Source organism: Heliangelus exortis, chromosome 20 (genome assembly GCF_036169615.1).
Source record: "Heliangelus exortis chromosome 20, bHelExo1.hap1, whole genome shotgun sequence".
NCBI lineage: Eukaryota > Metazoa > Chordata > Aves > Apodiformes > Trochilidae > Heliangelus > Heliangelus exortis.
The window spans coordinates 6,443,215-6,468,617 of NC_092441.1; the positions used below are offsets into that span (position 1 = coordinate 6,443,215).

Below are 25,403 nucleotides of genomic sequence, written 5' to 3' on the forward strand. Positions count from 1 at the left end.
ACACTAAGAAAAGAAACAGCCTGTAATGGCCTTAAAGAAAAATTTTAAAAGCATTCAAAACACAGACTTTCATTTTTTGCTTCTAAAGGAAGCAAGTTCACTTGATCTGCAGCTGTTCTAGATGGTTTTCCCAGAGAAAAGGTTATCGCAACAACATGAGACAAAGGTTCACCATGGTTCTAACTGTGAAGACAGAAGGCAGATTCCTGGTATTAAGAACATTATGGGGGAAAAAAAAAGGCTTTCAGTGCAATTGACGCATATTTACAGGACAGATGATCTTCAGAAGTTTTTTTCTTTAAATGCATGGTTTTGTTTAAACTGTTTTATTACAGTATTTATTACACATTCATTTTACAGTGTGGTCAGGTTAACAGCAATAAAAACTTTAACTTTGCTTCATTGGGTTTTAAAATTTAATGGCTTTAGTATTCTACTAGCATAGATACTTGTATTTAATATCAATGCTTAATATTTTATAGCATTGTGAATTTAACAGAATGTGAAACAGTTTTATTCAGCTCTTTGCCAGAGAGATATTAGGAATAGCATCTAACAACTGATTATCCATAGAACAAAGTTCCCTAGGTCAATTCCAGCTGATATGCCATATCAAAAGCCAGTATATTTCAGAAGTTTTGCAACAGCTTGATTATTCTGATATTACTGAACTTTTGTACAAAGTCTCTCATTGATGGTCCTCAAAACCCACAGCTGTTAAGCTGTGCCTTATTCAACCAAACACAGAGCTGTTAACCAAAATCAGAAGACTTCAGACTGCACCCAGGAATGAGGATGCTCGCAAGCATTTCTCAAAACTGTCAGCAATGAAATTGTTAATACTGATATCTCACACACTTCTTGACCTCAGAATTAGCAGTCTTACTAGTTAATTCATACTCCTGAGCATGAATTCCCATCCAGCTGCAAACTCAGAGGCTACACTATCAGTTTATAGGTGAATGTTTGGCAGCAGGGCTGTTTGAGTTGGTTTCTGCAGTCACCGGTGTGTGGCTGCACCCTCCCACACACACTCGATGCAGCTCTGACAGGCACTTGGGTAATTCCACAGACTGGGGAACTGATATGACTGCAAAACAGATCAAGGAGGTCGTGTGTTTTCCACTTGTTTCAGCTGAATGGTTGCCTACACTGATCCTTACACCAGCAAGTGCAGGGTACAACTCTGGAACTGAAGCAAACGACTGAGGAGACGGGAAGGAAAGGAATAGGGCAGGACTGCTGGAGCAGGCACTGCCATGAAGGAAACACCCTTAGTTACAGTTTCAAAAGACACAAAAAAGGCTTGCTCTACAATTTTTGAAACAAACCAACCCAAAACTTATATATTAAAATATCAAGTTTCACTTGCTTAGAGTTTTATCTAGGCAAAGTTAAACAGAACTGACTGGCAAGAGCTGGAGAGTTCAAGAAGGAGCAGATGTGTGGTCCTGCAGAGGGGCAGCAAAAACCCAGACTCAGCTGCCTGGGAGTGGAAGGAGGGGAGATAGGGAAGCAGGAGCAAGGACCTCAGCTGAGCTTTACAGAGGTATCTGTGTCTTCTGATGATTGGCCTAATTTGGATAAGCTTTTTTTTTTCAAGCTGTATACAAATTGAAGCTGGGCCCTTTAATGGATGAGAGTAAAAAAAGTTACCTTCAGGTCAGCCAGCTGGGTTAAGCTCAGCCTCATAGTGATCCTGACAAGAGACATCTAAAGATTTTTGCAGCACAGACAGAAAAAACACAGACTTCATGCATGAAATAGCTACCAAGGGCAGGGACGCTTACAAGAAATACTGGTGGACTGATCAAGCCTTTTTTCTGCTCTGCACTTTCACCCATGACAGCTGTTGATGCTTCTGACAAGTTTAATTCTTTACAGGTTACATCACTGATGTGCATGGCAGAAGTCATTCCTTCCAACTACACACTGCAAAACTGCACACGTGGGAAAGAGCAGGGCTTGATGGTTAAAAATTACACATTCATGCCAGCACACAAACCTTTTAGACAAAGGAAGTAGCTGCAATATCCTTCTGCAGACACCAAACAACCATTATTTAGTGATTCCTTACACATCTAAACCACATATTTCTTACACATCTAAACCACCCATGTGCAGTCCCCAGGGCATAATCTGCAATTTGCATCTGAAAGTACAGAAGAAGGGAAAGCCCAAGTTCTACTACCTTGAGACAGCTGCCCCAAATGTCATCACTATTCAGAGTTCAGACCCAGCTGCCAAGGCTGATCACTTGGGGCAGTGAAGCTGAAATCTGCCATTTTCTCCTAGCACCCAAAAGGTTTTACAGCCTTAGTGATATTGGTATTAATATTATCACTATTTGAACTGCATTTTCCCAAAGTTGAGGAATGCATCAATAACTCTCCATCCATGCATTCCAAACCCTATCCTGCTGGAGAAGTTAAATAAATGGTGCTGAAATCTTATTTTGAGATGAAAAATGAAAATTTTCATGACCAATTGCTGCAAAGCACCATCAGTGCTCTGGAGAGGATCTCAGTCAATCCCTCTACAAACAACCGTCAGTCCATGCAGGGCTGTACTTCCTAGTGTTGTTAGGATGGGCAACAGCAGTTACATCTGCACCTTTGCATTTGTTACAGTAAGAGTTCACTGTGCTGGTTTGAATTATCCTCCTCTTACAACAGAGAATATACAACTCAACACCAAGTGTCAAATTCAACAAATCCTTGACATCTTTGAAGGAAAAATAACCTTTTACAGCTCCTCACAGAAGTTGTTGCTGGGGGAGTGTCTCAGCAACAGCCCTTACATCACCATCTATTCCTCTTTCCTCTTCCACTACCCCAAATGGAACAGACATGCTATCACTAAGCCAGCTCATGCAATTCTTTATTCTTTGCAATTTCCTACCTCTCATTTGGAAAACAAATACTTCACTGTTATCTAAAAATATATTAAAACATTGCCAGCAACTCAGCACTCAAAGCAAAATAACCATCACCACCCAGTGTGAATGCACAATAGAAGCAGAATTTTTGGTAAGGCAAATTTTTAAGAACTTGAGAACAGCAAGAAAAATAATTCGAGTTACAAAAAGAAAGGGCTGCTCTGTAATCTCCAAGGGAAAGCTGCTCTACCATCATGAGACTCGGCCAAATGTATAGCCCGAGGGCAGGAACCAAGCCTGCATTCTGACAGGAGCAAAAGCACTCAGCAGCAATGCCAGCTTAGGGTGCTCTGATCCAACCCCCATGCCAACGTCCTCTCTCCCAGGTGCAGCCAGCACAACTGCTTTGAACCAAATCGAAGACAACCTTAGCTAAAAAAAACAAAACAAAAAACCCCAACAGACCACAACCCACCAAAAGAAAAAAACAAGAAACCCCTTTCCACTGCTGGTTTTATTCCCTGATCAGTTCACAGTGAAACTCTACAAATGTCTGCACTAGCAGTGCAGTAGTAACAGTGACACACAAAACAGAACATCCTGTTTGTAAAGCAAAAAACATGTCCCCAAGGCAGTGATTCCAATTTTGTGACAGAACCAAGTTAAGCTTCTCCCAGTACTTACCTCCCTCCAGCCATTCACTGTCACCTCTGCACTTTCTCCCCCCACCCTGTGATGGCCCAAGCCTTTGAGAGATTAGTCAAGGTTGAACAGGGTGAAGAAAAATCCCTCATAGTTTGCAAGGGCTCAATTTTTGCCCAGCTTGCTCAGTCCCAATGGAGCTCAGTCCATTATGTGAAATTTATAAGAACAGGGCACAGGAATTAGTAACTAGAGGAAAAGCTCAAGTGGTCCATGTACTGCAAAACAATGAAGCCTAATTAAGAATTATACACTCACTGTACCCTAGGCAATTGGAGCAGCAACTTCAGTGACACTCCTGCCCTGCATGCTTCTCTCTAAGCAAATCCAGGTGTAACAAAATGTACCATCCTACACCAAAAAAAAAAAAAAAAAAAAAAAGAGAAACAACAATAAAACATAAACCCCTTAAAAACAGAGAATCATATTTGCTTTTTTAACTCCCACAATCAGCAGCTCTCATTTTCTATCTGCAGGCCTGAAGCAGCAGTAACAATTCATAATTGGTGCCTGAAAGTGTGCAGAAGGGACACAGCTTCCTCCACAAGTGTAACACAAAGACCTCTTGTAATGTTCAAAGTCCACCTGACAATGTTTGCATTCGTATTCTCAGTAAAATGTACGAGTCCAGTGTAGAAGAGTTCCTTTCTTTATCACAGACTAAAAAGTTAACCCTTTGGAAATTATTAAAGTTGACCTCCCTGTAACAGTAGCCACCTCCTGCTGTAAATGCTGAAAAGCTGGGGAACTCAGGGCTCCAGTTCAGTTGTCCCTTCTTATAAAGCACCCACCTACACATTTTCCAGCATTTGCACTAACTTCTCTGTAATGAGATGGATAAAGACTCTAAGGTTTAGATTTTTGTGTACCAACCCCATGACAAAGCCCTGGAAGATCCCATTTATTTTCAGAAAAGCTAGTAGAAAATAATAATTCTGACTTACCATGAACTAAGGATCTCCAGAAGGTCCTCTTATTTTAGATTTCCCAGAGTAAAAGTATTAAACTGGAAACTGAATTCTTAACAACCAATTTTTTTTCATATATAGGGGAATTTCATCCTTTATAAGGTAAATGAGTTGATTTACTCCTAACTTTCTAAATGTTTAGGAAAAAAATAATCTTCAGTGTATTACTCTGACTAGGAAAGTCTTTGAGAACTTGATTATTTCAGGATGATCTAAACATTTCAATCCAAAGTTTGCGGAACACACCCCAACCATCTTCTCACTATTCTTTTTTAGCTGGTGAAGAAAGGGTTAAACCCAGGACATTTTCAAATCTAGAGGCTAACTGTAATGAGATCAAAATAATAAGATTACCATAATCTGCCTCACACACATAGCTAGGATCAGCCTTAATCTCTTCATTTTGAGACAGATGGAAAAAGCATGAAATCAGAGATAACAGGAGGCCAATTTCCTAGAATAGGAAGCTTTTCAAGGTTCACCATAGCTGTAAGTCAATATTTTGCTACATTTGTGCCTATATAACCAATTCTAACATAACACATTGGAAGGGAGAATCAGGCCATCTCCAAACCCATACTACATAAACAATATGAAAAAGTAATACATCCCAAGAGACAAATTTACTGAGACTCGAGCCAACACCATTCCCAGGTGCTTTAGTTGGAAAGAGAGTGAGTTTAGAGCCAATTGTTTGAAAAGCAAAGATCTCAAAATTGCACACAGACAGAAATTGCTTATTGATTTTTACTTTAAGGTGGATAAAGACTGGTAAGACAGCAATTGGGAATCCTGACCAGTCTGACACAAGGTAGCTGCAAAAGGGACAGTTCTGGTTAAAATCATCATATTAAAGAGATGCAGCACGGAATGGTCCCTTAACTCTTTTGTTCTGCAGGATACAAATTCTGGCTGGGGAGAAAGGGGAAGTGTGAAATAGTCTCAGATACAGATGAGAGTTGAGAGTGGTTATGGTGGTCACTATCCAGCTACCTCAGTGGAACCTGGCCAAGAATCATTAACAGAGAATCACAGAGAAAGGAAAAAAACCCATGCTATATTTTAGTACTAAATAGGATCAAGAAGATGTTGTGAGATTAAATAACACTGTTAAGGGAAAAAGAGGTAAACAAGAAATCACCCAAGAATTAAAACCAGACTGGTAAACCAGAAGAGAAATTGAAAATTATGTTTCAAGCAGCTAACAGCTCCTAACTTTTTCCAGAAAAGTAAGTCCTACCCTGCAGGCCAGCAAAAGCCTCAGGCTCCCTAAATCAAAGTCTATAATATGAGACTTGTGAGGTTCCTTGTGAAGTTTAGCAGTATTGTAAGCTAGTTATGCAAAGACCTGAGAAAGGGAGAAAAAAGAAAACAAAACACCACAAGATCCAATCTCTTACTAAGCAGGTTCACCTGTCAGTTCAGAATAATTACTCACATACCTCTCAGAGCACATTAGCAGTTTGCATGCATCTGCTCTTAGCCAATAATTTACAGCATGTCTTAATTCAGCCCACAAAAAGCCTGTTCACACTCTCACAGCCCTCATGATTTTGCAACATACAGCCACAATTAATATTTGGGTTGGTATCCACAGAGCTCTTTTCCACTGCCTTAGTCCTGTGTGTACACATGCATAGCTTCTGCCTCACCTCTTATCTCTGCTTTCAAGATGTTCAAACCAGCTCTCCATTGTGGGGAAGACATGCAGATCTGCAAAAAGCACTTGTAAACCATTTCATTTTGGCATGGCTCACTGAGGAAAGCTAGAAAAGACCTGCTCACATCAGTTCTGCAGGGCTGCTCAGACATAAAAAGAACAGCACAACCAACAACAACATTAACTTGAGTGTCCTGACAGGAATTATTTTTTTTTTTTTTTTGCTTCCTATCAGTACTTCAATTCAACTGCATGTAACCCCATTCACACTTAAAACAAGACACCTTCATAACTAGGTTATAAATTCAGTTATCAATTAGCAATGACTAAAATGAAGAGAAATCAATTAAGCTCACTTTTGCCTGTGCAAACCAAGACAATCTCAGTGCCTACAACTAGCATTTTGGCTCAACACAACACAAAAGCTCAGTTTTCCACAGCATAAAACACACCATCCAAGGCATCTAAACCACTAATTCACCACCAAGAAAATGCAACTGTATTCATCAGAGTTTTCTCAGCTACAGAGTGCTGATTTTAACCTAGCTTCTAATTTTAATCTACTTCTGATTGATACAGTTTATTTAATCTGTTTTTACTGATTTATGTCTAGCAACATCTCAAACTAGAAAGGGAATGTAAAGGTACTTGGTCTGGCTGATCTTCAGAGAGTGAGAAGCTTTAAGAGAAATGGGAACTCTTGTTTTCCAGTAACTGCAAAGCTGCTCAAACTTCCTCTCTAGTGGGACACAAACAGGCAAGAGGAAGACACTTGCAAATGGTTTTTGATCAGAATGCTGAATTTCATCTGACTCACTCCTGTCAAATTTGCATAATGCAAAGCACACCGAGAGAACTCACAAATCTTTGTGGGAGCAGAAATGTACACACCAAGCTGAGGAGACTGGAGGCAGTTTGCACAATTGGCTCTAGAACATTATACCCACTTGAAAACATTTCAGTGTTTCCAATCTCATAAAACAGAACCAAGCAGGAAGAAATGAGAAGCAGTGTTACTGTACATTTCATTAACACTAGGGATTTTCCTGCCCACATAACCCTGAATGAGGGGGAGAGAGAATAACAAAGAGGTCCTTTAGTGATAAGTTTTTTAAGGACTTGCATGTAAAGATGTGAGAAATTTTCTTATGCCCCTGTTTCAATGGAAGGGCACACCTCCCAGCAGGTCATCAATAACATTAAAAAGAAAACAACAAACAAATGAACAAAAACACACAAAAAAATAAACAAAACCCAGCAAACATAAACACCTGAGATGGCACATTGCCATTTTTAATGCCCATGTCTCAATGGAAGGGCACAGCTCCCAGCAGGCCATGAGCCACATTTAGAAAAATAAAACAACTACACAAAAAACACGAAACAAAACCTTGCCAAGACAGTGCTGGTGTTGCACCAATAACTTGAAGTTCAAAGACACTTCAAACACTGCAAACTGTTCAGGCCACCACTGGAGTTGTTATGAAATACAACAGAGCTTTCACTTTGCAGCTTGGGTCATTTCCACCTGCTCAGGTTCTGCTAAGAGATTTCAAGTAGCAGCTGTTCTGAAAGACCCTTGTTAGCCAAAGACATCCGGTGCACTCCACATCCAAACTTCTGCAGGAAGCAAACTTAAGTTTTGAAAATCAGGCAACAATGCAAAGATGTTAGATTAAAAAAAAAAAAAAAGCAGGAAATAGGTAGTTTTCAGTGGATTTTGCAGCTAAATAGCCATTGTGAAAATGTATCTAATCACAACTCTGCCTTACAGCTTGTTTTGAGACATGTTTTTAACAATTTCAGAAACCAGTAAAAACAAATTTCACCAGCTGTGGTTATCCTCAGTTCTCTCTCAAAATACACAGAATGACCAAAACAAGTTGTTTCAGATACAAACCCTTCATTTTGTTTCCAGGTTTCCTTAGCTCTTTGATCAGGAGGGATACAACTTGTACATCAATATACTCAGCATTGTATCCTCAGTCATTTTATTAGGAAGACTTGTGCAATCCACTCATCAACCCCAGTTTTTACACAATTACCAAAAAAGCCAGCCCTTCTCCCCCAAAGCTTCTGCAGTGTTTTCAGAGCAACTTGTGCCAAAAGAGATTCTTTAAAAAAATTTCCCTTATGTTGTTAAGTTCCTCTTTCACTTCAGAGCTAATAAAATAATATTTATGTCCATTTCTCTCCATAAAAGGAAAATAAAACATTTAGATGGAATTTACTGACACCAAGTTAGGATTACTAACTAATTAAGGGTTAGGAAGAAAATCAACTTACTAACATAAGAATAATTTCTCTATTTTAAAAAGAGGTACCACCTATGATATTTTGGAGGACCAGATAAATATAAAACTGATAGAAAAAAACATGCATCAGTACTTTTTTTTATTATTTTATTTTTTAATTTTTTTTAATTTTAAATTTATCATACTACTAGAAACATCAGCCATCTCTACAAGAAGAGTCTATTGCTGCTTTCTTGGCTTATGGGAAAAAGAAAAATCAAAGAGTGTCCTTACATGAATAATGCAGAAATGGAGATAATGAATGCCAAAAGCAGTAACTTGTTCCAGAATCTTAGTCAACACAGCAGAGGCACCAAATTCTTCACAGAAAAGATCAGAGATAACTAAAACCATCTCCTAATTAGAAGAACTGTTCCGGGTCAAGAACAAAACAGGAATGGAACTTGTCTTGGCTCCTCTGCACTGACCTGGAAGGGATACCATAATGCAGGTCACTGACACCCCAGGGTATATTATTTGACCACAGACTAATTTTAATCTGCCAAGTACATTACAGCTGCACAATATCTCCATTGTAAACCTCAGTAAATGCTAAGGCACTAAACCTCTCCCTTCACCGGGAGATTCCAATCAGGAGATCAATGCCTTCCTCACAGAAAACTCCCCCCAGGGCCCTAAACAGGGCTCAACCATTCCTACACAACAAAACTGGGTTTTTGGAACATGCTTTGGTTTGGATGCATCCAAAAATTACCCAAAAGGGGGGTTCTGGGAAGACCTCAACATGTTGAAGCCATTTTTCTTACATACTGCAAACCCAGGATCAGGCCTTATCTACAGATATTAGACATATTCTGCATGATGACAGACACCAGTTGGTCCCTGCTGGTTTGCAGCAATATTGCTAGCATGCAGCCATAAAACCTCCCTGGAAATACAGCTATTCAATTAAGTTGACTTGCAAGCAGCTGTTTGGAAGCTGGGCTCTTCTGGCAAAGCTATAAAAGCAAAAAGCAATCTTCACCTCAGACCTCCTTTTAATCAGTTGCAAGAGTGAACAAAAACATAACTCCATACAGGAGACAGATGAATCACTAATTGAGATAAACTGGAATAGTTGCAAGACCATATTTGCTTTGTGAGGACTTTGAACTAGGGAGCCCAAAAGGGTGTTGGTGGGGTAGCTCAGATATTTCCATAGCATGCAACTCCCCTATGTCACCCACGTGTGGATTTCAGTATCTGCCCAGACTGCAGAATGGCTCTTTTATCAACATATTGCCCTACGTTGAAGGCCTTCAGCTTTTCTGAAGGTTAAAAAATAATTTTCCTTCTCAACAAATAAGCTTTACAGGGAACTGATTACTCATGAAGCAAATACATCAACAGTGTCTCTAATCTTACTGCAGCATCACGCACATGCTTGTAATCCAAACACAGACAGGTGAAATGAAACACAAGCAATTCAAAGAAAAGAGAGCTCAAGAAAGTTTACAGAAACATCGGAAGCCTCTTTTTTACCTATGCTCTTCCTTTTTACATTACCTAAATAAACTAAGTGAAGGTAACAGCTTGCAAGATTTCCAGTCATAACAAGCTGTAAAAGGAAGAGGTGGAAGCCAGGAAAAGCTGGGTCAACAACAGTCACTTTGGTTATCTCAAAGGTTTTCTTTTTGTGTAAAGAGAGTTGTTAGTTTCAATCTGGGTCTTCCAAGATAGAGTCAAAAAACAGTCTTCACCTATCCATCCATCCCGCAGAGAGCAAGGGACCCTGCCAACCTCAAAAGCAATTTTCTGGGGGAAAAAGCCCTGAGGAATGTATAGGTTCATGCTAAGGAGTAACAAGTGTCACCACAGCTTGATGCTGGGAAAAGTTTAAGCACCCTGGTAACAACCAGTCAAAGAAGGGAAATCCCCACAGCAGCTTCTGACAACCCAGAGTTTCATCAGTGGTATGACACAGGCCTCAGTGCAGAATACATTTTAAGAAATAAGGACAGAAGTGAAGGGAAGAAGGAAGCAGAAGCAACTTCTGCTTCCTCCACTCCGGCATTCAGAAGAGAGACCAAATTGCCAGTCCATACCATCTCCTCCAGGGCTAAGGATACATCTTGACAAAGTATTCTTCAAGGACATATGCAAAACACTACAGAAACACAAGATTTAGCTGTGAAATACATACACAAGAGGTTTTCCTGATGTTGCCTCAACAAGGCAGTCTATCAAACTGATGTTCAACTCACCCAAACTCAAGCACTGTTTGACAGCAAAGTTGCAAAAAATAACATTTTAAATGCCAAATTCCACTTTCTAAGCTTTTGATGGTACTTGTCTCTATTTCAGCTGCCACTTCCTTCTCATTTTCTTCCTTGCATTTGTCTCTTCCCCTTCTCTGCAATTGTAGGACACACTTTGAGCACTTGCTTGCCTTCCCTCCAAAGAATTTGAGTCTTCCCTGATAAGTAGTAAAGATTTAAGGACAAGACCTGAACTACACAGAAGCTCAGGGAAATCTCTTAAATAAAAGATAGTTCCTTCCAAGTAGACCATAAACTACTGTTAACAGTACAAAGTAAAAAACAGATCAAATGGTTAAAATATCACTTTCATATTTATGCTAAAGAAGTGTAGATAACAAAAGATGACTCAAAATTTGACTGCACATAAGGATTTACGATGGAAAAACATATTCAAGCTCAGCAAAAGTTGTATGGTTTAAACTTTTATGCCAATTTCTCACAAACCAGAGGGCTGACTAGCTCAGACCACAAGTCTCCTGCACTAGCAGAGCTGCTATGATTAGTGGAACCTGCTGGCTCATACATAACTCATGAAGAATTCCCCCCTTCCCTCCCAAGGGAAACAATTTTGCATAACAGCAGCAACTTTTTTTTCCCCTCCACATGTAAACCTGTAGAGTTTTAGTACAAGTTAGAGCAAGAAGTAGGTTGGCTCAATGCAGAAAGCATGAATTCCAGAGACAAATTATTTAAATAAGAGGTTTTAGAGACTAACAGTATAATTACAGTTCAGCTGAACTGAAAAAAAAAAAAATAAAAAATTAATGCTTCCTGCTCTGTGCATGAGGTCCAAGCTGCAGTGGAGCCAACGTGCAGTTCACAACATGCTGACATGAATGCATGCAAAGAAGCTAAATTCAGCAGGTTCAGACAGAATAAACCTACTCTGTTAAGTATTCTCTTTCTGTATTTCATTTATAAAGGTCAATAATCTTTGAACAGCATAATTATAAATTAATTACTCTACAGAGGCTGAAATTCTACTTCCTAGACAAAAATAGCAGCTTAAACTCTTGCCTTACTCCAGTCATCATCCTGACCTGCCCCCACAGGATCAAAAAAAAACCAACTGATTTGATCAATCTTCAACAGAACTGTCTCTGTTTTCAAAAGACAAAACTATTCAAGATCAGGTACAGAAAGAAAACTAAGCAACCATTCCCTGTGGGGGAAAAAAGCCTCTTGGGCTCTTCAAAACATCTAAGACATTTTTAAAATGGGCTTTTATGTAGAATCTACAAGAAAACACCATTATTTTAGTAAGGAGAGGAATACAGGCTGAGCAAAATTATGAACACAACCATTTAAAATGCAAATTTCAGATGTATTTAGAAACTAACCAGGAAGCACTGCAGACTAGCACCTGGGTTTCAGGAATATAATTAATATCCTAAAAAATAATTATCATGAGCAATTCGGGAGACTGTCAGTTCACTTTTTGCTCTATTAGAGCTCAGTTGTGTAACCCCTTGTGTTTAGCACATGTCACCATGAAAAAAACCCACATTCTTGAGTTTGTTAAACCAATTCTCACTTCAGTTGTCAGATGGTGGCACCAATCATGCATATAAGACATGGGAACAAGTTCAGGCTCCACTGCAGACAGTCTGCTTCACAACCATTTTTCTATTCCACTTGAACACCTACTGTTAGGAGGTGTCACAAGATGACTTCAAAGTTGAAGGCATGTGCCACTCAGGAGCAGGGCCTGAAATACTCAGTAACAGGGCATGAGCCCAGAACCTGAGAAAGTGCAGCTTGCAACTTGACAGATTGAGATCAATAACGCTGCTGTTCCATCTAAAAAGATTCAGATATTTGAGGGAAAGGAACAACTTTAGATAGTGCTCCCCACACCCTAAATAACACACACACACACAAAATCCAACCAAAATAATTGAGTGTTCTCCTGTCCTATTTTCTTTCCGAAGGCCCAAAGTATCTAAAAATCACATTTTTATTTCATGTATATTCCAGTCACTTGCCCAGTTTAGGAGGCCCAGTTTACTGACACTGCAGGGCTAGCAAAGGAAATGAAAGGGATAAAGCTGCAGATAAGAACTTGTGTATTAAACTACTGTGTTATCAGCTTGCTGATCTGCATAGAAGTGTATGCAGAATGCATACAAGTCACCTACCATTTGCATTTTGAATTTAACAGATTTTTCAGAGAAACTGGAAATTATAAGAGATCAAAGACAGCTTTCCTATCCTGTTCCCATTATGTGAATGGCTTTGGAGCTGGGGTGTTTTGGGGGTGTTTGGATTAGTTGAAGTTAATTAATTAATTAATGCTAGAACTAACTTTGATTTTTCAAACATTCCAAGACCTACATAAATAAAATTAACAGCTTAGCAAAGGTTTTAATGCATAGGTAACCAGCAATTTAAATATGGAAATCTGTTATCACTGGTATATTAACCTTAATGCAACAGTTCACCAATGTGTTTTCACAACCTTTGTGAAAATGCCCCAGTGTTACCTTCAGCAGTTCTTCTGGTTTACATCTATATTGTAAAATTCATAACTTTCTGTAAATTACATTCCCTTTTTGCTCAATGTAAGATTAAAAACACTAGAACAAAAAATATATTGAGAAGAACTAATGCTTAACTTTCTTTCATTTTCAAAAGAACAGAATTAGTTTAGCCCAGTTCATTTTTTCTTGAGGTCTGGGCTTCATTTATTCCTATACAGCCACTGGCAACTTTAAAGCAAAAGTGATTTTATCAAGGGGTCATATAGTTCACTTCTTATGTTAGACTGAGCTGTATGCAGACAAATTGGATTCCTTATCTCTCCTTGCTTAGTTGGATTCTTATTGATTATGGTGAGAAATCAGAAAAGCCTGAATTTCACTACAAACAGCATCCCTCCTCCCCCTACTAGGAGGGCCCTGCACAAGAAACTGGAAAACTACAAATACTTGTTTACAACACTCAATCCTTTAGACATAGCACTAAAAGTAATAATCCCTCTTCTCACAACTGTGATCAAGCAATTACTGTTTTCATTTAAAATAAAAAAAAGCCTAGACCAGTTAATCCATTAACACCTGGAATGTGCCTCAGAGGAACAGATTTTATTGATGGGAATTTTTCAGAGATTTCCTCATCACAAGACAAATGTCACAGGAGACACAGCATTTTTGTGCTCCCAGTAAATAAAAACAAATACGCATCACTCTGGTTTAACAGTTTAACACACATGTTCAGCAAATCAGATCAATAATCCAGCAAGTAAAAACTTGATTTACTGATATGTCTCTGGTAACACTTTTCAGAGCTCTGTCACACCAGTCATACCAAAAGCCAGACCTTGCAGAGAAGCTGTAACAATGGCACTTCCATTAAATTGTCAAAAGGTGGCTGGAGCTTTGTATTAGCATCATTTCTCCTGGTTATAACAGGATGCAATACATGTCAAGTCAACATAATAAAATTAGCAGAGCTGACTACTAGTTTTAATTGGTGTCTCATTTAACATTTAAAACACTACAAGGCTTCAGGTAGCACACAGTTCACATGAGCTCATTTTTCTCTGCTTTCAGTGGCAAGTTTAAATAAACAACACAGCTACTAAATAAAAGCAAAGATGTAATTTTTAAGGAGGAAAGTGTTTACTCCTTGCTTGAAAAGACCACTTTAGACCTTCAGTCTGGAATACTCCATTTTTGTGTCTTCTGCACAGAGACAACTTCAGCAAAGAAATCTTGCTCTAAGTAGGTCCAAGCTCTTTTACAAATACAGAGCATGAGCATTTATTTTTTGAAGTTTAGGTGGCTCCTCTGCACAACCCTTCCCCCCAGTGCCCTGGTAATTTGGCTAATAAATCACATCCCACCTTCAGATTGCTATCTTGCATAAGAGGAACAATATTTGAGAAGTTCCTACTAAAAAACAGAGGCCCTGAATACTTGAGTGGACAAGAATGCAACCTCTGGTAGCAGCATCATTTTGTAACACAGATCTCCAGCTGTCAGGATGCCAAATCAACTACTTTTAAGATAATTGTATTTGCCTTTATAAGCCTCTGTAATTTTCTGACAGTTTTATCTTCTCAGACTGAAATATTGATCACATATTAGTGACAAACACCATCTTCATTCAAGGCTGTCAGCCAAGGAATGTGACCCAAGTGCACCTTTTTAAAAATCAACCATTGAGCTGCCACTCTCAGCTGAATCACAGAATAATGTTGGGCCTCTGGAAATCACCCAATCCATTCTGCTATTTAAAATAAGTTCAATTAGATCAGACTGCTCAGGGACCTGTCTGGGTATCTCTAAGGACTGGGATTCCACAACTTCTCTGAGCAACCTGTGCTAGCAGTGGACCTGTTTCACTATAAAGCACACAGTCCTTGCCATTTACCCAAACCATTAATTCAGAAAACAGGTTTTCACTTATTAAAGTCATCAAGACCCCAATGAGTCACTCGCCTTAAAAAATGGGTAAAGATTCTCTACAGCAAGACATTAATCTCTCTTTCCTAGCACAGACACCATGACAGAACAGCCAATAATGATGAGCTCAGAGACAAGGGATGAGGAAGGAGAGAAGGGGACCCCTTGTTTATCATATTCCTCCCTCTATTCAAAACTGCTTCAGTGAATCCAGACACACAGAAATGGTTTTCATGCAGGAACTGAAAATGCTATCTCAGCATCAACTGTTTGCTAACACTCAATCCTCCTAAAGGCTGACAAAGAAAATAAGTCTGGGGACAAACAACTCATGTGAACCTGTAGTGACTGTCCAGTGTATGTTCAGAGTAGGAAAAAAAAAATTACTTTGCTGAATGAAGCTGGCAAGTGATCAAGATCCTGTCAGGAATTCCTTCTTTTAGCATAGAGGGAAGCTAGTCTATGTGTCACACAAAAGTGAAAACTCCAAAATTAAAGGTGATGCCCCTCTATTTAACATACCACCTGAATAATTTTACTCATAAAAAAAAAAGATTTCTAAGTGCCCCGGAATTAATTATGCTGACAGCTACTTGAAACAGGAACTTATTCAATTATTCCAAAGATTGCTTTCCAGCTATGGCCCAACCCAACGACAGAAGGAGAAAGAGGAAGTGGAGCAGTGGTCTATATTAAAAATCAACCTAAAAAGAACCAACCCCCCTCACAATTCTAGCATTCAGGATATTCATAAATATGTTTAGTGCTTCTGTATTAACCATGCAAAATGGTTACCAGAGCACCATGGAACAGACTGTGCATTTCAGTTTAAGTAGAAGGAATAACAAAAATAATGATGAGAGAAATAATTAAGATTATTTTCTTACCTCCTCTCCCCCAGCTCCTGCCAAACTACCAGCAAGTATTATCACACTTTAGGTCTGGATACTTGCCAGGTAGCACAAAGGCCAAAAAAACCAGAAGCTGCATGAAATACAATAGTTTTTGGGGACATAAAACCTGAGCAACAAATACAGACAGAGACTGAAGTTAACTACTCCCAACTTCAATAAATACAGCAGCTGAAAGGGTGAAAGACTGAAAAAGCATGACAACACCATTAGCTATTTCAAAATGAAAAAACCAGTAAATCAAAGTTTCAAATAGGAATCCCTCAGTTGCATTGTTTTCACTTTTTTACATAACAGAACAGGCCATCCCAATAGGGTGTCAGTCACCATGTTTTTGTAGAGCAACCCCCAGTACCTGAAAAGATCAGTGATTTGGGAGTTGTAGCACTGTACTGTATGCAGTCAGAAGACCCAGAAGGAAGCAGCAACCTTTCCTTCCTCTGGAAAAGGCTCCAAGAGTAGAATTTAGGGTATTTAAGAAGTTTAAAGAAAGCTGAAGTGCACATCTCCTGAATGGCAACACCAAACACTGCTACAGAGCCACCAGACAAGAGGGTAAAGGGATCCAGTGTACTTCCAGGGTTACAAAAACCACAGAAGCAGCTTTTACCATACAGTGCCCACAAAAGAAAAGGCCAAGCACTTTTCCTCTTCACTCAGCTGTTTTACAACTACAAGCCAAAGGTCAACTATCTTCACTCACTTTTGGAAACCAGCCACAAGATTACTAACAACCAGCTTAATGGCTACAGTTCAAATGCTATTCAATCAAGTCCCAAATATGTGGGCATGCAGCAGTAATGGCACCATGACATCATAGCCAAGTTATCTGCTGAAATCAGAGGGAGTCAGACAGTGTGCATCTTTGCTTTCTCTCCCCACAGAGAAACATGAACTTTTAAGGAGTGGGAATTGAAGTGTTACAGATTTTTTTCCCCTCCTTGGTCTGCCCAAGACGTAAAACATTTCTCTGCAAAATAATTTTTTGCCATCATCATACCTGCCACCATCATACATAACTCAACCTTGTGCATCAAGACAGGTGTCTAATAACTAGATTTGAAGAAGTCTTAACTACACATCAAGTTGTTTGCACCTCAGCAAGAGACATCTAAAGAGCAAAGTGTGCAGGTGCATTGCACATGTTACATGTTTGTTTCTCTTCCAAGTTCACTGGAGGGCAGCAGGAGAGACTGGATTAATAAGACAGATCACACGAGGGAAACGAATGGGATACTCTGAGATTTCTCAGTCATGAGCAAAGTACCAACAAACTCATCTGGAACATCTGATGGAAATTAATTTCCACAACCTGAAACATATTTGAAGTGAACCTGACTTCCACAATGACAACGTGCCACGGAAGTTTGTCAGTCTTAATAAAGTGACAATTGACTGGTTGTTGGCTTATTTGCCTGAAATTTGCCAGCCTTAAGACTGTAAACTTTACCATGCAATCAATTTGTCAGATATGTGCTGAAGGAGGAGTCCTGAAACTTTTAGTTTCCACAAACTACAGTGACACTTTTGAGCAATTTACCATTTCTGCCACCCAGTTTACTCATCTATGAAGTAAACACCTACAACTTGTAAACATTTTTAGAATATGAGCTGTAATGAAATACAGTTTAAAGAACTGCTCTACAAGGCTTTGAGGAAGTGTTGTGCATAGGTTTTGTGTAGAGTAGTAAAATCCCTCTCTGTATTCTAGGAAAAATACAATCAATACTGTAGTGTAACAGCTTAAATACCACTATGTTTCTATTACTGTGACAAAATCTGTATCTGTGGGATGACATTAAGTGGCCAGGACTCAAGAACATCTGATTATCAGCTTCTGTACAATTGTACACAGTTTCAAGTTTTAGCACAGGCCTAACTTTCATTTCCTTTAATTCCTATGAGCAGAAAATATTTTTAAATTAGTGTATTTTTCATGTACTTCAGCAAATTTCTACACCAAACTCAATGAAAATTATTATGAATACAATTTCAAATAAACTATATTTCATTGTACCTCAATTTTTCCTTCCTGTTCAGCATTTTCTACAAGCTTACTTTGGATGTGCTCTAATTCAAGTACTATAAAAGCTCAGGGAAGCTGGTAGCTAACCAAAAATCAAAGAATACAGCTCAAGTTAGGAAAAATAAATGCAAGGTTATCACAAAGGACTTTAAAAATTCTGACAGTCTTGAATGTTTGGAAGCAGCAAAGGAAATATTCAGTAACTTACATCAACTCTGTAATTGAGGTGTACAAGTTGAACAGGCATTTTCAGGCCAGTTATGGCCAAGGACTGGTAGGGTATCTACAGATCAAATTATTTTAAAACTTAACAATCTCAAAGCAGGACACATTTTAGCAGTCTTTATCTCCTGATGGATACATAATATTACTGCACTATTAAAAACCAACAGCTATGTTGCTGAAATATCAGCTATAAAAGATGCATGTAAGTTTAAATGTAAAAGTTATTTTTTCCAGCTTATCTTAAAATAGTAGTTAAAAATCAAGCCCTTCCCTGGCAAGAATTTTGAGCAGATGAGTAATCCCATTGAGGTCTGCAGGACTTGATTTGTCAGCATACACAAAGTTACAGCCTTGCATCTGCAGCACAGGCACCTCACGAAACAGTTTCTACTCAAAGCATTTCAGAAAGAAGCAGCTTAAAATACTTTAATACTAACTACATCACTCTAGGAAGATAAAGCCCATCTTACATGTTTATGGAGAAATACTGACTTTGAATGAAACTCCATTAAAACATTCTACAATATGGTTCCTATTACTTGGAAGCAACAAAGCTTCTCAGAGCTCTATGTCACTGTGGCCAAATCACTATGGACTTTCATACTTTACACACACACAAATAAAACTTTGGGCTTGTTCTGTGTGTCCAGGTTTTTAAAATAATGTTTCAGAAAGTAAAATATTTTTCAAATTTCTCTAATATGACCAAGATGAAGCCTAAAAAGCCTTTGATATATTGTAAGAACTATAGACCAAAATTCCTCTAATGCACTCAACATCCACTTACATCTGCACAGATCCATTAAATATTCAGCCACAAGCTTATCACTCCAGTTCATCACAACTGAAGATAAAACTCAGCATCAATATTTGACAGCCTGATGCTAAAAGATTATCTACTGAGAAATAATCTAATCACTGTTCTTTGATATTGGAATCCTTGGCAGAAGGCAAAGGAATACAAAGTAGATCTTGATTACTTTAAGGGGTTTCCTCTTACAGAGGGGAACTCGGTGTAGAGATTATCTTGTAGTTCTGCTTATTTGCTACCACATTTACAACTAGATTTTCAAATATTTCAATCTCAGGAGAGGGAAATAAGAGATTTGGGATGCATGCTTAGCTCAGAAATGAAACAGCCCCTCCTGCTATTAGAGAGGTCAGACTGGGATTGAGGAAATAGAGGTAGCCTATTAGAAATAGAAAAAGGAGATGGCGTTGGCTGGGGAGGCAAGAGAGGGTCAGATCTGATGGACAGGAAGAGACTCCAGAGAGAAGCTGAAAAACCGAGGGCTAAAGAGGGAACTCCCGAGCCCTTGCCCCCCACTTACCTTAAGGATATCGCCCCGTTTGAAGCTCAGCTCGTCATCGGCGGTGGCTTTGAAGTCGTACTTGGCGATGGCTTCCATGCTGGGGCTGCCGCTCAGGGCGGTGGGCAGGAAGCGCTCCCCGAAGCCTCCGCTCTTCCCGCGGCGGCTCCCGGCTCAGCCCTCCCGCGGCCCGGCTCCGTCCGAGGCTCCGGCCCCGTCTCTCACATACAGGGTGGCCGGGGGACGATCCGCCCTAGGGGAGGGGGAGGAGGAAGAGGAGGAAGAGACGGGCCATTAGGGGAAGTGGCACGGATCGATGGCCGGGGCCGCGCCCAGAGCCGCTCCCTCCGCCCGGCGCGGCGCGGCCGCCGCTTCCTCCCGCCGCCGCTCGCCCAGGCCCGGCTCGCCCGAGTGACACGTCCCGCGGCCAATGGCCGTCCCGACGGGCCCCGGGGGCGGGAGGCGGCACCGAGACCGGCACCGGCCCGCCGGGAGGAGCTGCCTGCCCCCGGGGCAGCCGGGCAGGGAGGGCCCGCCGCCCATTCACCGCTCCCGGGGGGGCTGCTTGGCCCCGGGGGGCAGCTCCGCCGCTCTGCCGTCCCGCATCGGGACCGCCTCTCCCGGCAAGACCCCTGCTCCCCGCGGGGTTAATGACAGCGGGAAGACACGGGGAGACGGGCTCACGGAGGGGTGCGGCTGGGCAGCAGCACGCCGGGGCTGGACACTGCCCTCCCGGGACACACCCGGACCCCACCGTCTCCAGCCCCCGATGGAGACCGGCGGCTGCGGGAGGGAGATGCGCTCCTCTCCTCCCCACACGGAATTGGGAAAGACCTGTCTGGAGACACAGCTTACATCTGGGCCTTTTTTCCACTCATACAGCTTCTATCAAATTAAATACAGCAAGTTAGACAAAGTCAAGAGCACTTCTGTGAGTCTCCCACATCAGGACCTTCCTAGAACTGAAGTGCTTAGCAAGAAGTGTCCTGAAATAATAATAATGCAGAGAAACAAAAGGTTGGGCTGGTTCTAACGTAAAAGCAGCCATCCTGAAATTCCCGAGTCTTAAGCAGAAAGTACTAAAAAAAAAAAAAAAAAAATAATCTTGGTAAGAAAAAAAAAAAAAAAACCAAAAAAAAAAAAAGCCCCCCAAAAACAGCAACTTTGAGTGTCTCCTAAGGGCCCAAAGAAGAAATCACATCAAACCTGGCAAGGTGTATACAGACACTGTGAAAACACTGAAAAGGCTCAAACCTTAATCAATCTCAGATTAGAATAGGAAGGATTTAATCTAACTCCAGCTACACTTGAAAACAGAGAAGATTCAAGGCAGAAGAGATCTGACAAACATGAGTGAGCCCACGCACCTGCTAATTCAGTCTCTGTGGTTGTGGCCCAGAAAGAGCCCTGCTAGATGCAAAGGCAGCAGATGGCAATAGTGTCTTCTCATTTCAGAGAAAAAGCTGCCTTACATAAATGCAGTTCAGCAATTAAAATGCTTGTATTCCATGAGCCCCATGTTTGCCCAACCTTCAGCTCCCCACAAAGACTGATGAAGCTGAAAGCAAACACCAGAACTGCGATTGTTTTTCACAGGAAACTGGCAGAATGAGAAGATGTGTTGACATCCTTTACCTTGAGCAAAAAGAAGGGCAGCTTGGTGAAGTCCTCATGTGGACTTGGGGTTTTCTTTGGGACGCCTACACAGCGTTACTGACACACCAGTGAGACTGACAAAGCTGTCAGCAGGCACGAAAATCACAACTCAACAACCTGCCTGTGCTCCTGCAACTACTGGAAATGAACATGCTGGATGCAAGCTCTGACCCACATAATTAAGATCAAAAAGTGTATCATATTAGCTACATTTTAATTATTCTAAAATCTGTAATTTTAATTTCAGTGCTGATTAAAAAAAGCATCTATTCTTCTGATGCCAGTCTTCCACACTGTCCTAGGACACTCATACAAAGAGCAACAATAGCTTTGCTTTGCCAGGAATATTTTGCCTTTGCCATTTCTGCTGTGTTTTGTTCATCTCCTCATAGAACAGAATCATAGAACCAGCAAGGTTGGAAAAGATCTTTAAGATCATCAAGTCCAACCATCCACCCTACAACCCCTAACCACTAAAGCACGCCCTGTAGCACCTCATCTACCTGTCTTGTTGAACACCTCCACAGATTGTGGCTCCCACCACCTCCCTGGGCATCCTGTTTCAATGTTTAACTACTCCTTCTGTGAATAACTTTTTGATAAATTTCATCTTCCTAAATGTCACAATTTCTATTTTTTTCATCTTCTTAACCTGTCCTCTTTCCTTTTCAAAATTACGGTATAATTTTCTGCTATTACAGAAATATTAAGGAGTAACACGGACATTTGCACACGAAGCTGTGGAAAATGCAAACATTTGTTTGGGCACACTGTCTACACGGCCTGAACTTTTCATGGTAAATATCACCAGTTTCTATGCCTTCTTAAAGAATAAATACTGCCGGCAGCAACACTTTGGTGTTTCAAACAGCTCAGTGCTACATCTGAAGTTGTGGATCACTGTGTGGGCATGCAAACACCATCAGCTAAGTGAACACTGCCTGAAAGAGGCCCTGAGTTCCAAACCTAAGAATATAACTGCAAGTTGCATAACTTAAAGAAGGCTCAGGACACATTTAAACAAAGAAATTACTGTCAGTTGGTAATGTTCCTTTCTTTGAGGTGCATAAGTATTGCTATGCAGTACTTCACTAGCATCTAAGACTTTTTTTTTTAAACGGAAGGAGTTAATAGACAACTTTCTTAGAGAAACTGATGCAGCATTTCCAAGAACTATACCAGCACTTCCCTGAGCTTAGCAATAGTACAATGTTGGGAAATTTTCCAGCACAATTCAAGATGAGAGATTCATCAGACAATTTTTTTAAACATGCATTCATATAACTACCACTATCATACATATTGTGAGCATATAAAGGAGTGATGTTTCCAGGGAATGTTACTACAACAGCTGCAGTGTAGAAACAAAACTTTACCAACATGACTTTAGGCAAAAGTGGAGCTGAAATTTAGACACAGAAGTTACATGCAAATTAGGAAAAAGCTTTGAAAACATTAAACCAAGATACTTACACAGCAAATGTCAGAAAAGATAAACTCAGAACATCAATTCCCTTAGTGTCACTTAGAAAGCATGAGCTGTTCACTCATTTATTAAGTTCCAGTACACAATCAGTCACAATTATTAAAAAACAAATAAACCAACTACACAACAAGGGAAAAAATAAGCTTATTGGGGAAGCAGCTTGTGGCAGGTCCCTGCCCACTGAGAACACAGCTGTGGTTATTTGCTTTAGGCAGACAGCACTGAAACAGGACATATTGCAAAAACTACAGTGTACCCAGCTCCACAGCCTTCAAATGGAGTAAGATGGGTATAAATAACAGTAAATATGAATATAATGAACACACACTGCGAGAATTATCAGATGATCTTACTTAGAGAAATGACTAAGATTTCTCAGAATAATGATATGTTTTTCACCTCTCACTTTAACTGTGATTTGAGGCAAGATACTTCTCTTGCTCTTAAAAAATTTGAGGGGAAAAAGGATGAAAAGGCAGCAGATTCAAATAACAGTAAATACTTGTTAGCAATATAGTGCTGCAGCTCAGGATGGAAAATAAATTATCATAAATCCAGACCGCCCTATTGTAACCAATGGAAAACAATCTTTATCTTCTTTTCAATAGATATCTCAAAAGTCACAGAGGCAAAGGTAGGCTTTTTATACTGTGCTTACAAACAGCATTTTTTTAACAACTGAGAGCTTTCTCATTGTTGTCTTTCATTGTTTTACTGTTCTTCTGGAAAGTGATATGGGCAGGAATAGAAGAACAGACAGTTTAGAGAAGCCAAAGCGAGGGAAGAAAAGATACATTCAGAAGATCTTTGCAAATAATCAGATCCTAAGCTTCATCAGCTGCTATAGGACAAAACATTACTGAGGGTGGTGGAGAGAAAAATGTGGGGATACATCATCTGGAAGACATGCAGAGATGTTGAGTGTCAGCCTCTAGACAAAAGAATAGAAAGAAAAAAAAATCAGAAGGGCAGAGCACTAATTCCAATTAGCCAAATAAGGAAGTGTAACATAATAAACGAATGAGGTAAAATATAAATTATCAACATATAAAAGCTAGAGCAATCAGGACCATAAATGACACTCACAATCTACTAGCTTAATGCATTTTAACTTCCTTAGGCACATCATGTCAGAAGACAAGATATCACTTACAAAACTAAGCTACAGCACAAAGCAGAGATAACATTTATCAGATCAAATATTTTCCCAGGTAATAGAAAACTTCACCTCTGCCAAAATTTATTTGTTGATATTTTTTATTATTATTATTTTAAACTCTATAAAGCAGCTTGAAATGTTTACAAGCTTGCCTGGTGTTTTGAAATGGTTAAAACATTGTATGACTTAATCGTCATAAGAGATTACAAAAATTGAAAGGCCTTTTTTTGGCACAAATTCTCAATATCCCAAGTTGGCTGAGAAATGGACTACAGACAACAATGTTTGAAGATTAACAATCTGTGAGCCTTCAGATTTTGGCCACGACCACAGGCATTTACTAATTTTTTAAAAAAGCCATGAACTTCCCTAAACACTGTATTTATCTATGAATTGTTCTCCCAGTTATCTACTGTGCTACAGAGTATTTTTCTCTGTAGGTTATAAAAGAGATGTCTGAGTCAGATGTTGTAGGAGTTAACAAGACTGCATCCTTGTCTTCTACTGATTATTTTAAACTATATTGTCAAGTTAAGCCCTACCCCACAAAACCAAAACTGAACCTCAAGCAGGAAGCTCAAAAGAGAAAGAGGAGGCTAAGAGAAAAATGTCTCAATCATAGCAACTCACATTTGAAGCATGACCTGTAACGTCTTCGGGAAAAGAAAGATAATGGATGTTAACCTGCCTATAGGGTATTCACAACCTTTTAACCCTTGAAAGCGGCTTGAAGTTACGGAACCCTTCCAGATAATATGAAAAACAAACCTCAAGAACAACCACCAGCCAACACTCCACGGACATACGGCAAAGAGGAAAGCAACCCAAGACTTGAACCCATCTGGGGGGCTGGAACACGGCGGGCAGCCCGAGGGAATCTCGACCGGCAGATAGCGCCTCTACAGCCCGGGACCTTTTTTCCCACCGTTCCCCCCCTCCCAGCGCCCCGCGCCCAGCCCCGCTTCCCCGAGCCCGCACCCCGAGCAGCGCCCAGGAAGGTCGGAGCCCGCCGGGGCGCATGCCCGCAGCCCCGGGGCGAGGGACAGCGCTGAGGCGACACCGTCGGAGCACAGCGGGGAGAAGCGGGACACCCCAGGGGCCCAGGCCGCGGCACCGGGGGACGCCCGCCGACGGCCCTCGGCGTATCCCCCCGCCCCGACGAGGCCCGCGGTGAGGCCCGGGAGGGAGGGGGGCAGGGCCGGGCCCCGCCGGGAAGGGCCTTCCCCGCGCCGCAGCGGGGCGGGGGCTGAAGGGGTCGACGGCCCCGTCGCCCTCCCTCCGCACACACCCCCTTGACTCACCGCGCAGCCCTGGGGGGCGCCGCCCCGTCCGAGGGTCCTCGCCGCCTGCCCGGCCCCGCGCGGCCCGGCCCGGCCGCCCCCCCAGCGCCGCCTCGGCTGCCGCTACGGCCCCGTCCCGCGGCGCCCCCCCCGCCCGCCGCCTGCTCCGCCGCCGCCGTTC

General features: G+C 40.9%; 1 protein-coding gene across 1 annotated transcript in view; it reads right to left on the reverse strand.

Annotated features, from left to right (window-relative positions):
• Positions 1-25,403, reverse strand: part of GRB2 (growth factor receptor bound protein 2) — a 45,857-nt gene extending 20,454 nt beyond the window's left edge. The window contains exons 1-2 of the mRNA XM_071764049.1: positions 25,244-25,403; positions 19,663-19,894 (exon numbers count right to left, since the gene is read on the reverse strand). Of these exons, the coding sequence (XP_071620150.1) occupies positions 19,663-19,740 (78 nt within the window). The 5' untranslated portion in view covers positions 19,741-19,894; positions 25,244-25,403. The remainder of the gene's footprint in view (positions 1-19,662; positions 19,895-25,243) is intronic.